The 22,455-nt window shown below is 39.6% G+C and overlaps 1 protein-coding gene across 1 annotated transcript; it reads right to left on the reverse strand.

Annotated features, from left to right (window-relative positions):
- Positions 1-108: 108 nt before the first annotated feature.
- Positions 109-14,243, reverse strand: LOC132554887 (sarcoplasmic calcium-binding proteins I, III, and IV-like). The gene is made up of 6 exons (XM_060219220.1): positions 14,177-14,243; positions 8,592-8,644; positions 3,086-3,196; positions 2,377-2,497; positions 446-540; positions 109-225 (listed from the first exon to the last, which is right to left on the reverse strand). Exons 1-6 carry the CDS (start codon positions 14,241-14,243, stop codon positions 109-111), a joined length of 564 nt encoding a protein of 187 aa, XP_060075203.1.
- Positions 14,244-22,455: the final 8,212 nt, after the last annotated feature.

Consider the following 22,455-nt stretch of genomic DNA (forward strand, 5'->3'; position numbering starts at 1 on the left):
CACTGAGACAGAAAATCAATCGCTCCGTGTTCGTCGAGAGCCAGATCACGTGCTTTTTCACGAGGTCTCTAGGCTATGAATAGAAACATCAACTGACCACGTGACATTTCACGCAGCCAGGAATTCTGGGACGCCAAACAGATAGTTTCCTCTCGCCTGACGGTCATCTGAGAAAAAATACTCCTTCCAGAGCTGACTGAACTCAGATCGAGAGATGTTCTTCCCCTGTCGAGATAACAAGTGTATTTAACCATAAACATGGAAACTCCGCTGTCTCGATTTTTGTAATATTCAAACCTGTTATCTGAATGATAGTCGTCGATCTTAAATTACAAGTACATATTAGTTTTGTCAAAATGCAGATATTATCTCACGTGATATCGCCAAAATTTTAGAAAATGGGAGACTTGGGAGGTTTAGTTCGTCACGGGAGGATAATACTTACACCTGATATCTTTTGGAAGGCCTTCTCACAATCTTCCACCGAGATGTAATTTTGGTAGTAAGTCTTGTACTCCGTTTCGTCAATCTCGTTGTCACCTGACACAAACATGTGAATCTCATTGGCTGATGTCAATAATAAACACTAACCTAAACATAGTTATGTACTTATACATAATCATTAATGGTTGTAAACATCCCTTAGGGAGGTAGAACAATCCACTTTTCAGTATATCACAAGAGTTTCAAATTCAAGCAACACCTTTTCAACGATTCCGGGAATTTTTTTTATCTTACTAATATCTTACTTAAATGTAGTATTAAGTGAAACAGAAATTATTTCAAGTTCCGATTTAATTCTGTATTCTACAAGTGACTACAAACACAGATATTCTGGCGACAATCTTATTTCACCGTTTGTGTTTTATTTCGTTAAAACTTGATTGTATGTAATCGTTTTTGTGGGTGCGGGAATTGTTATAAAGCAAAAAACTGATAATGTGTTAAACTTTGAAAGCGTCAAATTAAATACGTTAATTGTGCCCTATATTTACACTACATTGTCTCCGTAATGACGTCATACTATTGTCTTCTCGTGTTTGACGACATTTCACAATTTCTTTATGGCATCATGGTGTGTCGATGAGCTTATACGAAAAAATAACATCATTGTTTTCTATTACATATCTAATCATATCGACATTACATGATAAAGAGTACGTCAGACCATTTTTTGCAGCCTAACGTAGAACTGTTTGCAATCTAAATTTGAAAGCTCTGCTAAAAAACTTGACCTTGACTCATAATAACCGAAATTGTCCAGGTCCCTGTCACATACATCGTTATTTAGACCTGGGCACGTTAGAAACGAAATCGTCCAGGTCCCTGTTCCATTTATCGTTATTTCGACCTGGACACGTAAGAAACGAAATCGTCCAGGGCCCTGTTCCATTTATCGTTATTTCGACCTGGGCACGTAAGAAACGAAATCGTCCAGGGCCCTGTTCCATTTATCGTTATTTCGACCTGGACACGTAAGAAACGAAATCGTCCAGGTCCCTGTCACATACATCGTTATTCTGACCTGGGCACGTAAGAAATGAAATCGTCCAGGGCCCTGTTCCATTTATCGTTATTTTGACCTGGACACGTAAGAAAAGAAATCGTCCAGGTCCCTGTTCCATTTATCGTTATTTCGACCTGGACACGTAAGAAACGAAATCGTCCAGGTCCCTGTCACATACATCGTTATTCTGACCTGGGCACGTAAGAAATGAAATCGTCCAGGGCCCTGTTCCATTTATCGTTATTTTGACCTGGACACGTAAGAAAAGAAATCGTCCAGGTCCCTGTTCCATTTATCGTTATTTAGACCTGGGCACGTAAGAAACGAAATCGTCCAGGTCCCTTTCACATACATCGTTATTTAGACCTGGGCACGTAAGAAACGAAATCGTCCAGGTCCCTTTCACATACATCTTTATTTTGACCTGGACACGTAAGAAACGAAATCGTCCAGGTCCCTGTTCCATTTATCGTTATTTCGACCTGGACACGTAAGAAACGAAATCGTCCAGGGCCCTGTTCCATTTATCGTTATTTCGACCTGGGCACGTAAGAAACGAAATCGTCCAGGGCCCTGTTCCATTTATCGTTATTTTGACCTGGACACGTTAGAAACGAAATCGTCCAGGTCCCTGTTCCATTTATCGTTATTTCGACCTGGGCACGTAAGAAACGAAATCGTCCAGGGCCCTGTTCCATTTATCGTTATTTTGACCTGGGCACGTAAGAAACGAAATCGTCCAGGGCCCTGTTCCATTTATCGTTATTTCGACCTGGGCACGTAAGAAACGAAATCGTCCAGGGCCCTGTTCCATTTATCGTTATTTTGACCTGGGCACGTAAGAAACGAACTCATCCGTTTTCGAATACCTGATTTATCGTTGACGTTGAACATAAAGTCCATGAACTTCTGCTGCCATTCGGGGACGGTGTTACTTCTGATGCAGTCCTCCCACATCCGGACCCATTCTTCCTGGGACACACGGTCGTCCTGTAACACATTTTTTTTCTTACATACTGACATTTAAAAAACGTATTTCGTTAATAAATCAAAACGGAAGAAATAAGTGGGCGGTGGCGCCATCTGTTGTCTGTGGCTGGGTATGTAGGTTGTGAGGTGTCGTTACCTACTTCTGTTGGGTAGTGCGCGCGGCTCTGAGCACAATTTATATGTCACTGTCATCATGTATCATGGGACTTTTAAAGATTGTAGGTTTTCTAAGATTTATTGAAAAAAAAAATGATTAAGTTTTTTTTAACCACACATCATTTCTTCAAGAAATAATTTGTAGAAACAATAATATATCAAATCGAGTTTCCAGCTCACCTTTGACTAGCTAATCCCTTGGATGACATTCATCAATTTAATGAAATAAAAAAAAATCGATATGACAGGCATGTCGAATATTTGCTGAAAAATATTGAAGATTCCAGCGAGTTCCAGTAACCTCGTATACAAGGAAAGGTCAAAGTAGGAGATAAATACATTTTATGGTGACAGTTTTGAAACTAGGCTGTCGTGTTTGATATCTATTGTTTTAACATATGGCGTGCCATGTTTATCACGTGATACACATACAGCGTTGACGTCAGCATACGCTCGTAATCCCTTCCAGATCAATCCAAGGGCTTCCTGTGTCTCCTTGTGTTTCTTACAATCCACCGGCCACTCCAGGATCTTACGGATTTTCTGAAATACAAAACACAGATCTTAACCTTCTTTATAAGACTTCTTTAAATTTGTATTGATCAACATAATTGTACTAAGCTGGCGAGAAATGACACCAAACACATCAAGCATTGACTGCACTTGAAAAGAATTCACCTTTTTTCTACTGAGTGGTGCCGGGAGACCTTTTTGCCAATAGATTTGATAATGAAGAATATGGAGTGATAACGAAATCGCGACATACCCGAAAAGTTGTTTTTTAATTTCTCGGTAAGCCGTGTGTTTTTGTTTGGTGGTTTAAATAACAATTCCGAGTTCGATGATATAGTACATTTCGTAAATATCATTAAGGCATTCTCTTTACAGCCGTAAATTTGGTCCAAATACATCAGAAGTCTTCATGGGAATGAATAATGAAAAAACTATACCATGAATGCTGTGATGTACTACAAGAGGTCCAATGGGCCTGGACGGTCTAAGTAGAACGGTAGATGACACAACAGTAGTGGTAAACCCCACGTGATCAAAACTGCAGTAACAAATCGATACAAACTTCTTCGTTTAATGTTTTCCTACAACGCATTACCTCGTTGGTACCAATAAAATTAGAGAAAATGTTTTAGAATTTGCTTTTTCAATATGGCGGTCATGGCGGCCATATTGGATTTCGGCAATTCCCGAAAAAAATAAACATCAGTTAATTGATACCAGCTCTTGATCAATTCAATCAAGATTAGTTTGAATCCCACTGACACAACTTGAAAATAAAAGGTTGAAATAAGTGTTTGTCAGGAAAACATGACTTTGTGAAATTATGTTGCAAAATGGGCGTGGCGGTTGCCTTGCCAACTTTTTGAAAAGGCTGAAAAATACCAGCACTTTGTCGGTGTTTCCACAAATATTCGGCACGATGGCTCAAACGACACCTTAGTAGTTTCAGATGTGTTCAAATGATTTCAGATCAATTTAAAAACTAACAATACTTGGTCAGGATCATCGCAGGTAATTTAAGGCAAGCTTAACGAATTCCATTCGTGAAAAAACATGAGGAGAATGTTGAAAGGCGAGTTTAGGAAAAACGTATTTACGCGATAGCTGTGTCGATTCTCACGTCAGAGTTTTTACGAGTCTGAGAAAATGACAACACGTTTTGTCTTGCTCAATACACATCTCGATCAATTTTCAGCTAAATGACAACAGTTGAAATGGACAAGGTTATTTTTTTCAAGATGGCTGTGAATTTCGGACTGTCCAAAAATTAACTTTGGACTAGAACACGCGATGACAGTGTTGGTCTTCCTGAAATGTTCAGGTCAGATGACCTTAAGAGAAATGAATGTATTTCGTCAATGAGTCGACGACAGAAATATGACTGATGACGTCAGTAATTATTAACCAGGGGATATATTAGACAGGAACATAAGCGTATCTTATAGAATATATTCTATGTAAGAGGCCAACAACAGTCGTATACCACGTGTGTTCACAATGAAGGTGTTGCTGAGGGTATCACCCCCAAGGAAAACGCCAGGTACAGATCGGGACCGAGGCTGGACTGTTCGGCAAGCGTAGATTGAGGGGCCCAGCCGTACCTCTTCGGAACTTACTTTACTGAATATCATTAGTTTTCAGAATTTCAACAAAAGGTAAAGTCGGTGCACCCAGTTATTTCTAGAAGCATCATGCTATTAAGTATGAGCTAAAATGGGTGGTATTTTTTCATTGTTTCAATCCAAACAAAAAAAAAATATCAGAAACTGCATTTTGAGATTTACATATATATCAGATCCAATATTCGGTACATGTGCGTTCGTGGAATAATTTCAGACCACCTGAACCGTTTCAACCGGGTTAAGCGAAAGCGGTCCAGCTTGTTAACCACAGGTGAAGTAAGGTGACTAAACGCGCATGCTTACCACGGAGGAAAGCCGGTTACTACACGTGCATGTTTACGAAAGAAGTCGTGTGATTACACACTCTCGCGGAGGAAGTCGGATAATGCAGGAACTCATTTACCACAGAGGAAGTAGGATGACAGCACGAGCTCGTTTACCACGGAGGAAGTCGGATGACTGCACGAGCTCGTTTACCACGGAGGAAGCACGCGCATGTTTCTGATCTGTATACCTGGTAATCGATTATTAGACAGATTCCCGCATATCCAGGTAATATCCGGCCAAATCGCGCTAGAGATGGCATCACATATAGACACTGTAGCTAGTCTATATCGATTTGAAGCCCACACAATGCCAGATCCCTCTCACAAAGGGCCTCTGAGGACGCCAGCGAACGCAACAAGAGATTTGAAATATATGTCAGTGATTAATTTTTTTATTGAAGGAAGAATGATGTCTAAGCAACTGTGAACTAAGATTGCGTTATGTATTCTACGACAATGTACACGCTTTTCTCAATTAGCAGAAACAGATACACAGGGAGATTGCTACATTCAATAGTACACACACCTATCTGCATAACCAATCAAACACATGGCTCATTATATCACAAAACTTTGGACGGAGCATGTCTGATTTCCCGCCGAATTTCCACAATGTTTGATAATTGATCAATACAAACGTCCCCCAATGAACAAATAGTTCCTTCGATTTTAGTCCGCCATTGATTTCGTTGATTGATGTGTCTCTGAGGAGTTCAATGTTATCGATTATTGATTTCGTTGATTGATGTGTCTCTGAGGAGTTCAATGTTATCGATTATCGATTATTGATTTCGTTGATTGATGTGTCTCTGAGGAGATCAATGTTATCGATTATCGATTTATTGATTTCGTTGATTGATGTGTCTCTGAGGAGATCAATGTTATCGATTATTGATTATTGATTTCGTTGATTGATGTGTCTCTGAGGAGATCAATGTTATCGATTATTGATTATTGATTTCGTTGATTGATGTGTCTCTGAGGAGTTCAATGTTATCGATTATCGATTATTGATTTCGTTGATTGATGTGTCTCTGAGGAGATCAATGTTATCGATTATCGATTTATTGATTTCGTTGATTGATGTGTCTCTGAGGAGATCAATGTTATCGATTATTGATTATTGATTTCGTTGATTGATGTGTCTCTGAGGAGATCAATGTTATCGATTATTGATTATTGATTTCGTTGATTGATGTGTCTCTGAGGAGTTCAATGTTATCGATTATCGATTATTGATTTCGTTGATTGATGTGTCTCTGAGGAGATCAATGTTATCGATTATCGATTTATTGATTTCGTTGATTGATGTGTCTCTGAGGAGATCAATGTTATCGATTATCGATTTATTGATTTCGTTGATTGATGTGTCTCTGAGGAGATCAATGTTATCGATTATCGATTTATTAATTTCGTTGATTGATGTGTCTCTGAGGAGTTCAATGTTATCGATTATCGATTTATTAATTTCGTTGATTGATGTGTCTCTGAGGAGATCAATGTTATCGATTATCGATTATTGATTTCGTTTATTTGTTTATTGATAATTGAAATCTATTATTACAAAAAATTTGATATTTCCAACCATATTAAGGTTCTTCTCTTACAGTTACACTTCTGATATTTAACCAACAAAAATTAACATAGAAAAAAAAACTTGAAAAATTAACAACGTAATACAGAGATTTTCGAATGTCGTCGCGAAACAGTACGCTTTTCTGTATTCTAGTTCTCCAAGGGGAAGATTTTAAAAAAAAGTTTCATCAGCGACCCACCAAAATATACATCAAAACATCCGGGCTTCAAATGTGAATGTATAAACACAAATTTACATCACAGATAAATAATAATGAAACACTACGATTCAATACCAGATTGTGGAAATAGACACATACGAATTTAATTGTTTCATAATAGACACAAAGCAGTGGGATTATGCATTGATTTAAGTGTTCCTGCTAGAGGTTAAGTGTGATCGACAAACAGTCCTGACAGGTAAATCTCGCTATAGTCAGACACCATTCCGCACAATACCACACCAATCAATAACCTAACAAGATCGCCCTAAGTAAGTAGAAATCTACCTACTGGCCAATCTTTAAAAAAAATCACTTGGCAACTGAGTCTATATTTTCCGATTTTATTTCATCTATTCTTAAAATTGATTTTTGGTTATGTTATTTCAAATGGACGTGTACGCCATACTCTAGAGAACAACCGTCTGGTTCCTGTCACTTAATTCAGTTTAAACGAAAAATGACAGTTTCAGTGCTGTTGGAATCAAAGTGATGGCCACAGAGACTGATTTGCTGCTGTAAGGCCACAACCGTATTACTGGGATGAAAGTCACAGATTGATAGAGTGGGTTAAAGGTCACAGACTTACAAACTGGGATGAAAGTCACAGCTTGATAGAGTGGGTTATAGGTCACAGACTTATAAACTGGGATGAAAGTCACAGATTGATAGAGTGGGTTAAAGGTCACAGACTTACAAACATGGATGAAAGTCACAGATTGATAGAGTGGGTTAAAGGTCACAGACTTACAAACTGGGATGAAAGTCACAGCTTGATAGAGTGGGTTAAAGGTCACAGACTTATAAACTGGGATGAAAGTCACAGATTGATAGAGTGGGTTAAAGGTCACAGCCTTGTAAACATGGATGAAAGTCACAGATTGATAGAGTGGGTTAAAGGTCACAGACTTATAAACTGGGATGAAAGTCACAGATTGATAGAGTGGGTTATAGGTCACAGACTTATAAACTGGGATGAAAGTCACAGATTGATAGAGTGGGTTAAAGGTCACAGACTTACAAACTGGGATGAAAGTCACAGATTGATAGAGTGGGTTAAAGGTCACAGACTTACAAACTGGGATGAAAGTAACAGATTGATAGAGTGGGTTAAAGGTCACAGACTTATAAACTGGGATGAAAGTCACAGATTGATAGAGTGGGTTAAAGGTCACAGACTTACAAACTGGGATGAAAGTAACAGATTGATAAAGTGGGTTAAAGGTCACAGACTTATAAACTGGGATGAAAGTCACAGATTGAAAGAGTGGGTTAAAGGTCACAGACTTACAAACTGGGATGAAAGTCACAGATTGATAGAGTGGGTTAAAGGTCACAGACTTGTAAACTGGGATGCAAGGCACAGATTGATAGATTGGGTTAAAGGTCACAGACTTGTAAACTGGGATGAAAGTCACAGATTGATAGAGTGGGTTAAAGGTCATAGAAAGCGACAGTCTTTTTGTAACATCACAGACTTATACACTGAGTTGAAGGTCACAAACACAAGACTGGGGTGAAGGTCATAAACTGATATAACTGAGGTGAAGGCCGTCGACTGAGTAACTAGAGTAAATGTCACAAACTGACAAACTTTGGTGAAGGTAAAAGATCGACAGACTGGGATGAAGGTCACAGGCTGATACACATGGATAAAATCAAATTACAAAAACATACAAACCTCAATCGCCATTACGAAGTCTCTCTCTTCTATGAAGCCATCTTTATTGCTATCTGAAAGGAAAATACCACACTAAGTCAATATTTACTTTTATTTCTGAAGAACAATAAGTGAGAAAAACACAATAACTGTTTCCCAGTCTAAAACTTTAAGAGTGAAGTTGAATTTATATATGACATTGCAGCAGAGAGTTAGCTCCCCGGAGTATCGGACAATACAGAGATAGTTAGCTCCCCGGAGTATTTGACAATACAGAGATAGTTAGCTCCCCGGAGTATCTGACAATACAGGAGAGAGTTAGCTCCCCGGAGTATTTGACAATACAGAGATAGTTAGCTCCCCGGAGTATCTGACAATATAGAGATACTTAGCTCCACTGAGTATCTGACATTACAGAGATAATTAGCTCCCCGGAGTATCTGATAATACAAAAGAGAGTTAGCTCCCCGGAGTATTTGACATTACAGAGATAGTTAGCTCCCCGAAGTGTCTGACAATATAGAGATAGCTAGCTCCCCGGAGTATCTGACAATACAGAGAGAGTTAGCTCCCCGGAGTATCTGACAATACAGCGATAGTTAGCTCCACTGAGTATCTGACATTACAGAGATAATTAGCTCCCCGGAGTATTTGACAATACAGCGATAGTTAGCTCCCCGGAGTATCTGACAATACAGAGACCATTAGCTCCCCGGAGTATCTGACATTACAGCAGGTATTTAGCTCCCCGGAGTATCTGACAATACAGAGATCATTAGCTCCCCGGAGTTTCTGACATTACAGAGATAATTAGCTCCCCGGAGTATCTGACATTACAGCAGGTATTTAGCTCCCCGGAGTATCTGACAGTACAGAGATAGTTAGCTCTCCGGAGTATCTGACTCTCCGGAGTATCTGACAATACAGAGATAGTTAGCTCCCCGGAGTATCTGACAATACAGGAGAGAGTTAGCTCCCCGGAGTATATGAAAATACAGCAGAGAGTTAGCTCCCCGGAGTATCGGACAATACAGAGATAGTTAGCTCCCCGGAGTATTTGACAATACAGAGATAGTTAGCTCCCCGGAGTATCTGACAATACAGTGATAGTTAGCTCCCCAGAGTATCTGACAATACAGAGTAAATTAGCTCACCGGAGTATCTGAAAATACAGAGATACTTAGCTCCCCGGAGTATCTGACAATACAAAAGAGAGTTAGCTCCCCGGAGTATTTGACAATACAGAGATAGTTAGCTCCCCGGAGTATCTGACATTACAGCAGGTATTTAGCTCCTCGGAGTATCTGACAATACAGAGATCATTAGCTCCCCGGAGTATCTGATAATACAAAAGAGAGTTAGCTCCCCGGAGTATTTGACATTACAGAGATAGTTAGCTCCCCGAAGTATCTGACAATATAGAGATAGCTAGCTCCCCGGAGTATCTGACAATACAGAGTAAATTAGCTCACCGGAGTATCTGAAAATACAGAGATACTTAGCTCCCTAGAGTATCTGACAATACAAGAGAGAGTTAGCTCCCCGGAGTATCTGACATTACAGAGATAGTTAGCTCCCCGAAGTATCTGACAATATAGAGATAGCTAGCTCCCCGGAGTATCTGACAATACAGAGTAAATTAGCTCACCGGAGTATCTGAAAATACAGAGATACTTAGCTCCCTAGAGTATCTGACAATACAAGAGAGAGTTAGCTCCCCGAAGTATCTGACAATATAGAGATACTTAGCTCCCCGGAGTATCTGACAATACAGAGAGAGTTAGCTCCCCGGAGTATCTGCCAATACAGAGATAATTAGCTCCCCGGAGTATCTGACAATACAGAGATAGTTAGCTCCCCGGAGTATCTGACAATACAGAGATCATTAGCTCCCCGGAGTATCTGACATTACAGCAGAGAGTTAGCTCCCCGGAGTATCTGACAATACAGAGAGAGTTAGCTCCCCGGAGTATCTGAAAATAGAGAGATAGTTAGCTCCCCGGAGTATTTGACATTACAGAGATAGTTAGCTCCCCGAAGTATCTGACAATATAGAGATAGCTAGCTCCCCGGAGTATCTGACAATACAGAGTAAATTAGCTAACCGGAGTATCTGAAAATACAGAGATACTTAGCTCCCCAGAGTATCTGACAGTACAGAGATAGTTAGCTCTCCGGAGTATCTGACAATACAGAGATAGTTAGCTCCCCGGAGTATCTGAAAATACAGAGATAGTTAGCTCCCCGGAGTATCTGACAATACAGGAGAGAGTTAGCTCCCCGGAGTATATGAAAATACAGCAGAGAGTTAGCTCCCCGGAGTATCGGACAATACAGAGATAGTTAGCTCCCCGGAGTATTTGACAATACAGAGATAGTTAGCTCCCCGGAGTATCTGACAATACAGTGATAGTTAGCTCCCCAGAGTATCTGACAATACAGAGTAAATTAGCTCACCGGAGTATCTGAAAATACAGAGATACTTAGCTCCCCGGAGTATCTGACAATACAAAAGAGAGTTAGCTCCCCGGAGTATTTGACAATACAGAGATAGTTAGCTCCCGGAGTATCTGACATTACAGCAGGTATTTAGCTCCTCGGAGTATCTGACAATACAGAGATCATTAGCTCCCCGGAGTATCTGATAATACAAAAGAGAGTTAGCTCCCCGAAGTATCTGACAATATAGAGATAATTAGCTCCCCGGAGTATCTGACAATACAGAGCTCTATATAAACCGGAGTACTGAATCACCTAGAGATCTATAGCTCCCTAGAGTATCTGACAATACAAGAGAGAGTTAGCTCCCCGGATATCTCTATATAAACCCTGTACTGAATCACCTAGAGCTCTATATAAACCCTGTACTGAATCACCTAGAGCTCTATATAAACTCTGTACTGAATCACCTAGAGCTCTATATAAACTCTGTACTGAATCACCTAGAGCTCTATATAAACTCTGTACTGAATCACCTAGAGCTCTATATAAACCTGACTGAATACAGAGCTCTATATACCCTGTAGCTCTCCGAGCTCTATATAAATCTGACAATCACCAGAGATCTATATAAAGCTCACCCGGATATATCTGATAATCACAAAAGAGATATAGCTCCCTGTACTGAATCACCTAGACTATATAAACCCTGTACTGAATCACCTAGAGCTCTATATAAACCCTGTACTGAATCACTTCGAGCTCTATATAAACCCTGCTCTATATAAACCCTGTACTGAATCACCTAGAGTTCTATATAAACTCTGTACTGAATCACCTAGAGCTCTATATAAACCCTGTACTGAATCACCTAGAGTTCTATATAAACCCTGTACTGAAACACCTAGAGCTCTATATAAACCCTGTACTGAGCTCTATATAAACTCCCGGAGTATTTGACATTACAGAGATATAAACCCTGTACTGAATCACCTAGAGCTCTATATAAACTCTGTACTGAATCACCTAGAGCTCTATATAAACTCTGTACTGAATCACCTAGAGCTCTATATAAACCCTGTACTGAATCACCTAGAGCTCTATATAAACCCTGTACTGAATCACCTAGAGTATCTGACAATAAGAGAGATAAACCCCGGAGTATTATGACATTACAGACTGAATCACCTAGTATCTATATAAACCTGTACTGAATCACCTAGAGCTCTATATCCCCGCAGTATCTGACAATACAGAGATAATTATCTTCCCTGAGTATCTGACAATACAGCAGATTTCAAGTTTCAAAGTTCTTTGTGTTGTTAAATAATATCGTAATATAAATTATTACAAATTTCACGACTTGTCTTTATATTTACTGATATAACGTCCTTAATGAAATTTAGAAAGAAAATAAACTTGTTGAAAATTAGTAAAAACAGTTGATATATGACTTTATGAATCGGAGTTTTTCTCTTGGAATATTTAGACTCACCATGGTACAGGTACTGATAGGTTTAATGTACGATGTAGGTATGTCGAGAATTACTACACAACTCTTTAGCTACAAAATGATATATTTACATGTAATATTCAATAAGATGCTGAGGACGGGAACAAGAATGGACGTTTGATCGTATAAATTCGTATAAAAAAAGTCAGGATATATATAAAAAATTTCCCGGTGGTAGGAAAACACCATTTAGGTAAAATGAACGTTTGTGCCAGTGGGCTCAATATATCACAACACACTTCCTCACTTCTGAAATGGCTTCCAGAAACGGAAAATGGAAAAACAAGCATTTCCTTATAAAGTAAATGTTGCAGAATGGAATTTCAATAGGGGAATTATTCATTAAGTCAAAGCAATATAAGCCAGGTAGCATTCAGTTCTTAGTCAGCTCTCTACGATGAAGCAAGTCCCATAATGATCTCCAAAGGTGTACCAAACACTAGGCAATGTTCATATAGCCAGTGTGATCACTGACGGCGAATCAGAACTCTGTAAGGACTAGGACTTAACATTCCTCATCACTATACCATAACACCACACTGTAGGAACTTATATGAACTCCGAGCTGAATCACCTACAGCTCTATATAAACCCTGTACTGAATCATCTAGAGCTCTATATAAACCCTGTACTGAATCACCTAGAGCTCTATATAAACCCTGTACTGAATCACCTAGAGCTCTATATAAACCCTGTACTGAATCACCTAGAGCTCTATATAAACCCTGTACTGAATCACCTAGAGCTCTATATAAACCCTGTACTGAATCACCTAGAGCTCTATATAAACCCTGTACTGAATCACCTAGAGCTCTATATAAACCCTGTACTGAATCACCTAGAGCTCTATATAAACCCTGTACTGAATCACCTAGAGCTCTATATAAACCCTGTACTGAATCACCTAGAGCTCTATATGAACCCTGTACTGAATCACCTAGAGCTCTATATAAACCCTGTACTGAATCACCTAGAGCTCTATATAAACCCTGTACTGAATCACCTAGAGCTCTATATAAACCCTGTACTGAATCACCTAGAGCTCTATATAAACCCTGTACTGAATCACCTAGAGCTCTATATAAACCCTGTACTGAATCACCTAGAGCTCTATATAAACCCTGTACTGAATCACCTAGAGCTCTATATAAACCCTGTACTGAATCACCTAGAGCTCTATATAAACCCTGTACTGAATCACCTAGAGCTCTATATAAACCCTGTACTGAATCACCTAGAGCTCTATATAAACCCTGTACTGAATCACCTAGAGCTCTATATAAACCCTGAACTGAATCACCTAGAGAATCACCTAGAGCTATATATAAACTCTGTACTGAATCACCTAGAGCTCTATATAAACCCTGTACTGAATCACCTAGAGCTCTATATAAACCCTGTACTGAATCACCTAGAGCTCTATATAAACCCTGTACTGAATCACCTAGAGCTCTATATAAACCCTGTACTGAATCACCTAGAGCTCTATATAAACCCTGTACTGAATCACCTAGAGCTCTATATAAACCCTGTACTGAATCACCTAGAGCTCTATATAAACCCTGTACTGAATCACCTAGAGCTCTATATAAACCCTGTACTGAATCACCTAGAGCTCTATATGAACCAGACGCAAAACAAAAAAAATACTTACCGTAGAGTATATTAAAAACTCTCAGAATTTTTTCTTTCTGGAAACTGGTGAGTTGTGACTCGGCCATGTTGTATTATCTGCAAGAAAAGATACACAGCTGTTATTGATTCCGGATATACAAACATCACAGATTCCGGATACACAAACATCACAGATTCCGGATACACAAACATCACTGATTCCGGATACACAAACATCACAGATTCCGGATACACAAACATCACAGATTCCGGATATACAAACATCACTGATTCCGGATATACAAACATCACTGATTCCGGATACACAAACATCACTGATTCCGGGTACACAAACATCACTGATTCCGGATACACAAACATCACAGATTCCGGATATACAAACATCACTGATTCCGGATAAACAAACATCACTGATTCCGGATACACAAACATCACTGATTCCGGGTACACAAACATCACTGATTCCGGATACACAAACATCACTGATTCCGGATATATTACATCACTGATTCCGGATATATTACAACACTGATACCGGATACATTACAACACTGATACCGGATACATTACAACACTGATACCGGATACACTATTGTGTACCTTAATACATTGGATCAGTTTACAAGGCTAGTTTTGGAAAACGGCAATCTATTATTATTATTATTATTTCACTCTTAACGGCTCGTCAACACATAAAAGGTCATTAGGGCCATCAAACGGTAAAACACACAGCGATCCCATTTTTTTAAGATTACAAGAATAACTTAAAGTGTATTACTTGAAGTAATTGCAGAAATTGTAAAGCCATCTATATATAAAGGTCTATTTTTCTATTTAATACCTCAATTTCATTTATCGGTTTTGCTAATTATAGATAACATGACTTGTGAACAAAATGATATGTTTTAATCAGGGAAGTAAGAATCGATAGTTTCCTAAAAATGGTTTCGTTCGCGCGCACGGATTACACGCCCCGTAGAGTATACGTTTATATAAAATGGCTGACCGATACATAGACCACTGACCAGTCAAACTGATAAATTGGTTCAGCAAACTGACCATACCACTAGTCGTTGATAAATGTCATTCCGTATATGACCAGTCTACACTAAATTAATACGTCTGGCTTAGGCCCAGCACCGCGCCTCAGCCGCACGTGCACCACGTCGTCCAATTACAAAGGTTAAAAAAGTATCTATTAACCGCTAAAGGTACCAACATACTAGAACCATTTTGCTATTTTCTTTCGGCTCTGCGAATTACTGATTGATGGTCAGTTATTTTACACATTCTTCTGTGATTGTTCTTTATCATCGTTTATTGACGAACACGATAGAAAATCGAAACCTAAAATAAAGCAAGGTTTAATTAAATTGCGTGTTTGTGTCTCTCCTGATCTGTAAAGGACCTGTTAACACGAACAGGTGCTAGTACAAAGCGGAGATTCTGAATCATGTCATGTAATACAAAAATAAAGCACACCTAGAAATGATACAAAAATAAAGACTTCTACATATAAACATTTTAGAAAAAAACGTTTCAAACGAAGTTTTTGATTTGAGATCATTTGTGGTGTTGCTAGTAGTTGTGTTAACTAATTGGCGGTCTGTTGCAGCTTCAACGCTTCATTTGCGGACAAAGATTTACTGAGATACACTCCGCGACCTTCATGTGTTTTGAAGAACAAGTATTGAAATCTCTGTGGACGAGTACGTCACGTGTCTGTCTGTGTGTCTGTCTGTCTGTCTGTCTTTATTTGTTTAGATAAACTAGTATCGTTACGTTTAATAAACTCACGACATTGGACAGTGAAGGATTCGACTCAATCGATCGGACCAATCCCTGTTGGAACATTCAACAGTATATCAGAGTATGTTGGAGTAATCGTCTGTCAAGCAAGCTTATCGCTATTTCATATATAAACAATTCATTTACTGAGTATAAAGAATCCTGAAGAAAAATAGTGTTACTTTGTTAATCAGTATTCCTTAATATATGTCTATCTCAATCCATCTCTAGAACTGAACAACGTATGTAGAACAACTTTTGTATGCGACCTCTAATTTGTAACGTAAAATAGCGACTGGCTAAGAGTGGTCTCGTGACATAGCCTCGGTCCAGGTGACAGGTTGTGGGTGATCACATTGACTTCACAGAGATTTTATCTCTTTCAATTGCCATATTTTTCTACCTTGTCCCTTTCCATATTTTTTCGGGTTTAACATTTTCGGGGGAGGGGGGGGGGAGTACCGGTTTAGATTCCCGTCTTTCAGTTGTTTCCATTTGCTTTTGGATATATATTCATTTCCTTTAAATATCTCCCCCCCCCCCTCCCCCGCCCCCTCCACAGGCCTCCTTAGGCTGCTATTAACGAAGACTTTGATTACACTTGACAACGAGATCCTATACCACGTGATACCTTGTGTCCGACAATCAAGATGTCGGACCCTGTAATGAGACACAGGGGCGTGCCGAAAGCCAAGTATCGGTATCGGGGACAAAATCTTTGGCCTCTTTTGGTCCTAATTGCAATCAGCTGGTATTTCATCGCCGTCCATACAGAAATATTGACGCCATATTGAACGTGATCTTACCGATATTAAAACGACGAATAAAACAGGGTCCAAAAAAGGCCAGAAAAAGCTAATTAACCGGACCGGATGTGCGTTTTTGTGTAAACCGGAAGTAAGAATATGTAGCGTGTGACGAATGAAATAGTACGGTATGTCTAACTTGGGAAAGCGAGCAATAAATATGTTAGTTTTGATATCGAGAAAAATATAGATACTACGGTGGCTGGTTTAGGACACACATATTTCTTCTTTCTCGAACGCTCGACTTATTATCCGGTTAACATGTATCAAGTAACCACATGGATGCAGATGTGCAGGTAGGTTTATGTTTTTCACTCGTATTCCTTACAGTGCGAAATTTAGTGTCGATATGACATAGTAAGTCGAGCATTCGAGATAGTAAATCGAGAGATCGAGATAGTAAGTCGAGCACTCGAGATAGAAAGTCGAGCGCTCGAGATAGAAAGTCGAGCGCTCGAGATAGTAAGTCGAGCATTCGAGATAGAAAGTCGAGCGCTCGAGATAGTAAATCGAGCTCTCGAGATAGAAAGTCGAGCACTCGTGATAGTAAGTCGAGCGCTCGAGATAGAAAGTCGATCGCTCGAGATAGTAAGTCGAGCGCTCGACTTAAATAAAAAGATATGTGTGTCCTTAACCAGCCACCGTAGATACAACTATATCATATCGTCATTAGTTTTGTGTCATTGTCATCACAGCCAAATCTACACCAGCAGATTAATAACTAATAAATCCGTTTAGTCTTTATAGTGTATCTGCACAGTGTGGAACCCACACACAAAAACTGACATCAACAACTTGGAAATGTACGGAAGTGTATTCCGCCCACGTTGTGTTTTATTTTATTTCGAAATTTCGAGCAATGTCGTCACAGTGAATGAACACACACCTGTAATATCAATGTTGTCACAGTGAGGGAACATACACCCTTAATATCAATGTCGTCACAGTGAGGGAACATACACCCTTAATATCAATGTCGTCACAGTGAGGTAACATACACCCTTAATATAAATATCGTCACAGTGAGGTAACATACCCCCTTAATATCAATGTCGTCACAGTGAGGGAACATACACCCTTAATATCAATGTCGTCACAGTGAGGGAACATACACCCTTAATATCAATGTCGTCACAGTGAGGGAACATACACCCTTAATATCAATGTCGTCACAGTGAGGGAACATACACCCTTAATATCAATGTCGTCACATTACGTAGTTTGTAAGTAATCTATATTTAGATTATCAAACTATACATTTTTCGTTTGAGTATGATTGCTTATGATATCATAGCTTGTATGAGCGTTTCCTTACCGCTTGTTATGTATCGGGCAAAGCACCCGAGGGGAAATCCTACTGTTGAAAGTACCACTTGGTTACCATTCATTCTTGTTTTTTTTTTTTTTGTACATTGGTCCAGGACTGACGATTTGGGTTTTAATGAAGAAGATGTTGTAACTGAGTCGGTCGCGAAGTCTCTCGATCTGTCCAGACTTACGCTCCTGTGGGCTATCTCCGTTATTTCTCGAGACCGTGCGTTTAGCATGGACACAAGACGTACCGACTAATTGAAAAAAAACTCCATTCCTTGTTGGCATAACATTTCAATATTTGTTGAACCTAAAAAAGTCGTAAAAATCTAATCACGCAGCTTTTATGTGATAGGGGTCCAGGGATTTCCTATAATATGTAGCTGCACGTGCTTCTCGTACAAATCATTGCCGTACATTCCATTATGTCACACCAATCTACTAAGTCCGCTGTGAAATCTCGCGGGATTAAGGGCACACGTGATCTGACCATTTAACGATACCGGAGATAAGTTTGATAAGATCGATGGCAGTTTTGTTAGATAGTCTCGTGCAGTGGGTGGTCACTCCGTGTTACCGGGCGGAAACTCTCTGTCTCTTCAGTCTCGGACACTGTGTGATTATTCTGTGTTACTACGTAGAAACCCCCGTCTCGACAGTTTCGTTCACTGGCTGGTCATCTCGTGTTACTGCTCGCAATCTCTCTGTCACAAAGGTCTCGAACACGGGTTCAAGCCATCAGTCTCTACAGTCTAGTGCAATGGGTAGTCATTCCGTGTTTCTACTCGGAAACCCTCAGTCTCTACAGTCTAGTGCAATGGGTAGTCATTCCGTGTTACTACTCGGAAACCCTCAGTCTCTACAGTCTAGTGCAATGGGTAGTCATTCCGTGTTACTACTCGGAAACCCTCAGTCTCTACAATCTAGTGCACTGGGTAGTCATTTCGTGTTACTACTCGGAAACCCTCATTCTCTACAGTCTAGTGCAATGGGTAGTCATTCCGTGTTACTACTCGGAAACCCTCAGTCTCTACAGTCTGGTGCACTGGGTAGTCATTCCGTGTTACTACTCGGAAACCCTCAGTCTCTACAATCTAGTGCAATGGGTAGTCATTTCGTGTTACTACTCGGAAACCTTCAGTCTCTACAGTCTAGTGCACTGGGTAGTCATTCCGTGTTACTACTCGGAAACCCTCAGTCTAGTGCACTGGGTAGTCATTCCGTGTTACTACTCGGAAACCCTCAGTCTAGTGCACTGGGTAGTCATTCCGTGTTACTACTCGGAAACCCCCTGTTTCTACAGTCTCGTTCACTGGGTAGTCATTCCGTGTTAATACTCGGAAACCCTCTGTTTCTGCAATCTCGTACACTGGGTGGTCATTTCGTGTTACTACTCGGAAACCCTCTGTTTCTGCAATCTCGTACACTGGGTGGTCATTTCGTGTTACTTCTCGGAAACCCTCTGTTCATTCTGTGGTTACTGTTCGGAAATCGACTGACTCTACCGTGGGTGTAGGGTACCTATATTTGCATTTGGAGTTTTCATCTTGTTTTATACGAGATAAAAGCGTAGAATGAGTCAAACACGAAAAAAAACATTGCAATTCTTTTGATGGTTTATCGTGTAAAATAATCTTGTGTTGGTTATTGTGTTTTGAGTGTTTACAATGATGTTGTATGGTAAAGATTAAACATGACGCGTCAGTGCTCTTAAGTTGAAATCTCCCTGAGTGACGTATGATGCAAGCAACATCGCAGAAAATTGTTGGTGACTTTTAAAGGTAGACAGGCGAATATTCACTTTGCTTTTTGTATAAACCGGCACGTGTAAGCTACCTTTTCTCTCTTTTCATCTCCATAAAAGGGAACCACTTTGTACAGATAATATGGATAAAACAGGCTGATTTGTAAAACTATGATTGCACTAACTGGGTTTTACTCCATACATATATCAACTCACTATAAGTATTCAACAATCCTACTCTAAGTGTGAACAATGGTACCAAAGCAAATTAATAAAATCTGTTACCTTTAACTGAGTGAGATCGGGGTATCTCAGTCGAGGGCTAAGATCCTGTAACATAATCCCAACTAAGAGGCATTAGCTGAGGTTAGGATGTTACAGGATCTTAGCCCTCGACTGAGATTCCCCGATCTCGCCCAGTTACAAGTAAACGATTTTTTATCGCACCTACTACTCTGAAAATTATTTAATATCTCATATTGGCGTATCCCATGGGAGCCTCAAACTACCCACACGGCCTCTTCACTTTTAAACAACGTTTGGATAGTGCCGCGTAAACAATGTAGTCCGTACTTACACAAAATACAATACATCTTACGTTGAAGATATCATTTTATCTACAACATCAGGAATCTTAACAACACGAAAAAAACCCACAAAACAAATGATATAAAATATAGATGTATTTTTTACACGCGGATGAATACACCAATGCATAAAAATTCCGCGAAAACGCACGTAAGGGTACTAGACAGATCGCGCGAGATAGAAAAATCAAGGATTGGGTATTACGGGGTATATCCCTGTCTGAGATGCGAGAAAATGTAGTCTATAGTTTGACAAATGGCGTCCGAACTAAAAACATTTAATATAATGAATACAACGTAGACTTTGAAGTTTAGCATAATCTGGTCACACTAGACAAGTTCGTCATTTTGTACAACTGTCACATAAAGAGTGTTATGTTTGAGAGTAGGGGGTGGGGAGACATTTTAGGCAGAGAGACAGACGGAGTGCTTGGTGACCAGTGTCCGAGTGGTCAGTTGTGTACAAGTGAATCAGAGAGAGTGTCCACTATATGGTGTAGGTTAATGATTATATTTAAGTTGGCTGTTAATTATCCAGAAATTAAGGAAAGTCATTATCAACATTCAACAGTGTCGTTGTGACAGAATGAGGTGTGTGGTCAATGCTGTAAGCCGTGGTATATAAAGGATGATTTCTGAGAGAGGGAACACCATAGAATGAAGATTAATTCCGGTCTGGGAGTTGCCGACGGAGAGATGGATGTTTTGTACATAAATATATTTTGAACTATAAATAAACGTTAAGTAGAAAAGAATATTAAGACACCCTTCTACAATAGTTAAAGCAGTGGTCATGTCTCCGTCACAATATCTTAGTGTGACCCGGATGTTGTATCAACATTATGAAAGAATTGACGATATATCCCTAATTACAAAGTATGCGCTTAAGCTTTCAACGTGATTGAACGTCTAATCCGACCAAACGTTGTACCAATCCGTGGATATCAAATCTGCTATTTTGCAGCTGGAACATTACAGTTCTTTGCGCATGCGTCAGAGGGCAGGACTTCCCGCATAATTATGAATTAGCGCTGTGTCGTTTTTAATTCTTTTTTTCAAACTATTTATTACGTTGGATTGGCAGCGATTTACTTTAAAATTGCGGTATTACAGGGTTAGTCAGAACTTTTACTACCCGAGAAAAATAGAAATTCATGACTTTTGATCTGATATAAAATAATATCGGTCGTGGAGTGGGAATGTGGCTTTAAGGCTCTCTGCTAATAGTCCGCCATTAAAAAAAAAAACCCATGAGATCTTGTTGGAACTCTTTAAAAAAATTGTCTACCGACGATCACGGAACATATTCAAATAAATCAATCGCGACAAGGCAAAATCTTCAAACTCCACCAGGCGACCAGAACTACCCGTCCCTGGGATGGCAGAATAAAACTTGATTGAAACTTATAACAATACCATTGTTTTATGAGTAAATGAGCAGATTTCTGTCTTTTTTCTGGCTATCTCATATTTCGGTTGTCTAATACAACGTTGTTAGTTCTGTTATTATATTTGCCAAGAAGGGAGATAACTTATACAGTTTTCCAGCAAGAATGAAATATCATGATTAATAACCATCCGTAAAGTTTTCGCCTCTCGGGAATACTTGAGTGTTCTAAATGTCACTGGTTGTAAGATCTCCTGGTAGAATCGATAATATATGTCTAGTTAAGCAGTAGACGCAGCTTTTAAAAAATTGTCATCTCTTGACGGATACTGTCAATTTCTGACAAACGTTACTTACATACTCATACATAATCAGCGTCACTTTTATACTACAAATAAACAATTCCACTGGACCAGTGTCAGATCCCGAGGGTGGTGTTAGTGGGAGGCTGAGTTAAAGTGTCAGATGCCGAGGTTGGTGCTGGCGGAAGGGTGGGTTAAAGTGTCAGATCCCAAGGGTGGTCCTGGCGGGAGGGTGGGTTAAAGTGTCAGATCCCGAGGGTGGTGTCAGTGAGAGACTGAGTTAAAGTGTCAGATCCCGAGGGTGGTTTAAGTGGGAGGCTGAGTTAAAGTGTCAGATAACGAGGGTGGTGCTGGTGGGAGGCTGGGTGAAAGT

This window comes from Ylistrum balloti, unplaced genomic scaffold, assembly GCF_031769215.1.
Source record: "Ylistrum balloti isolate Yb309-2 unplaced genomic scaffold, AGI_CSIRO_Ybal_v1 Utg370448, whole genome shotgun sequence".
NCBI classification, from domain to species: domain Eukaryota; kingdom Metazoa; phylum Mollusca; class Bivalvia; order Pectinida; family Pectinidae; genus Ylistrum; species Ylistrum balloti.

Bases quoted from the DNA above. Each gene is read 5' to 3' on its own strand.
- LOC132554887 (XM_060219220.1), bottom strand. From the start codon at position 14,243: ATGGCCGAGTCACAACTCACCAGTTTCCAGAAAGAAAAAATTCTGAGA. The intron at 8,645-14,176 runs GTAAGTATTTTT...TTTTCCTTTCAG, and splicing joins AGTTTTTAATATACTCTACG to ATAGCAATAAAGATGGCTTC. The intron at 3,197-8,591 runs GTTTGTATGTTT...TTTGTATTTCAG, and splicing joins ACTTCGTAATGGCGATTGAG to AAAATCCGTAAGATCCTGGA.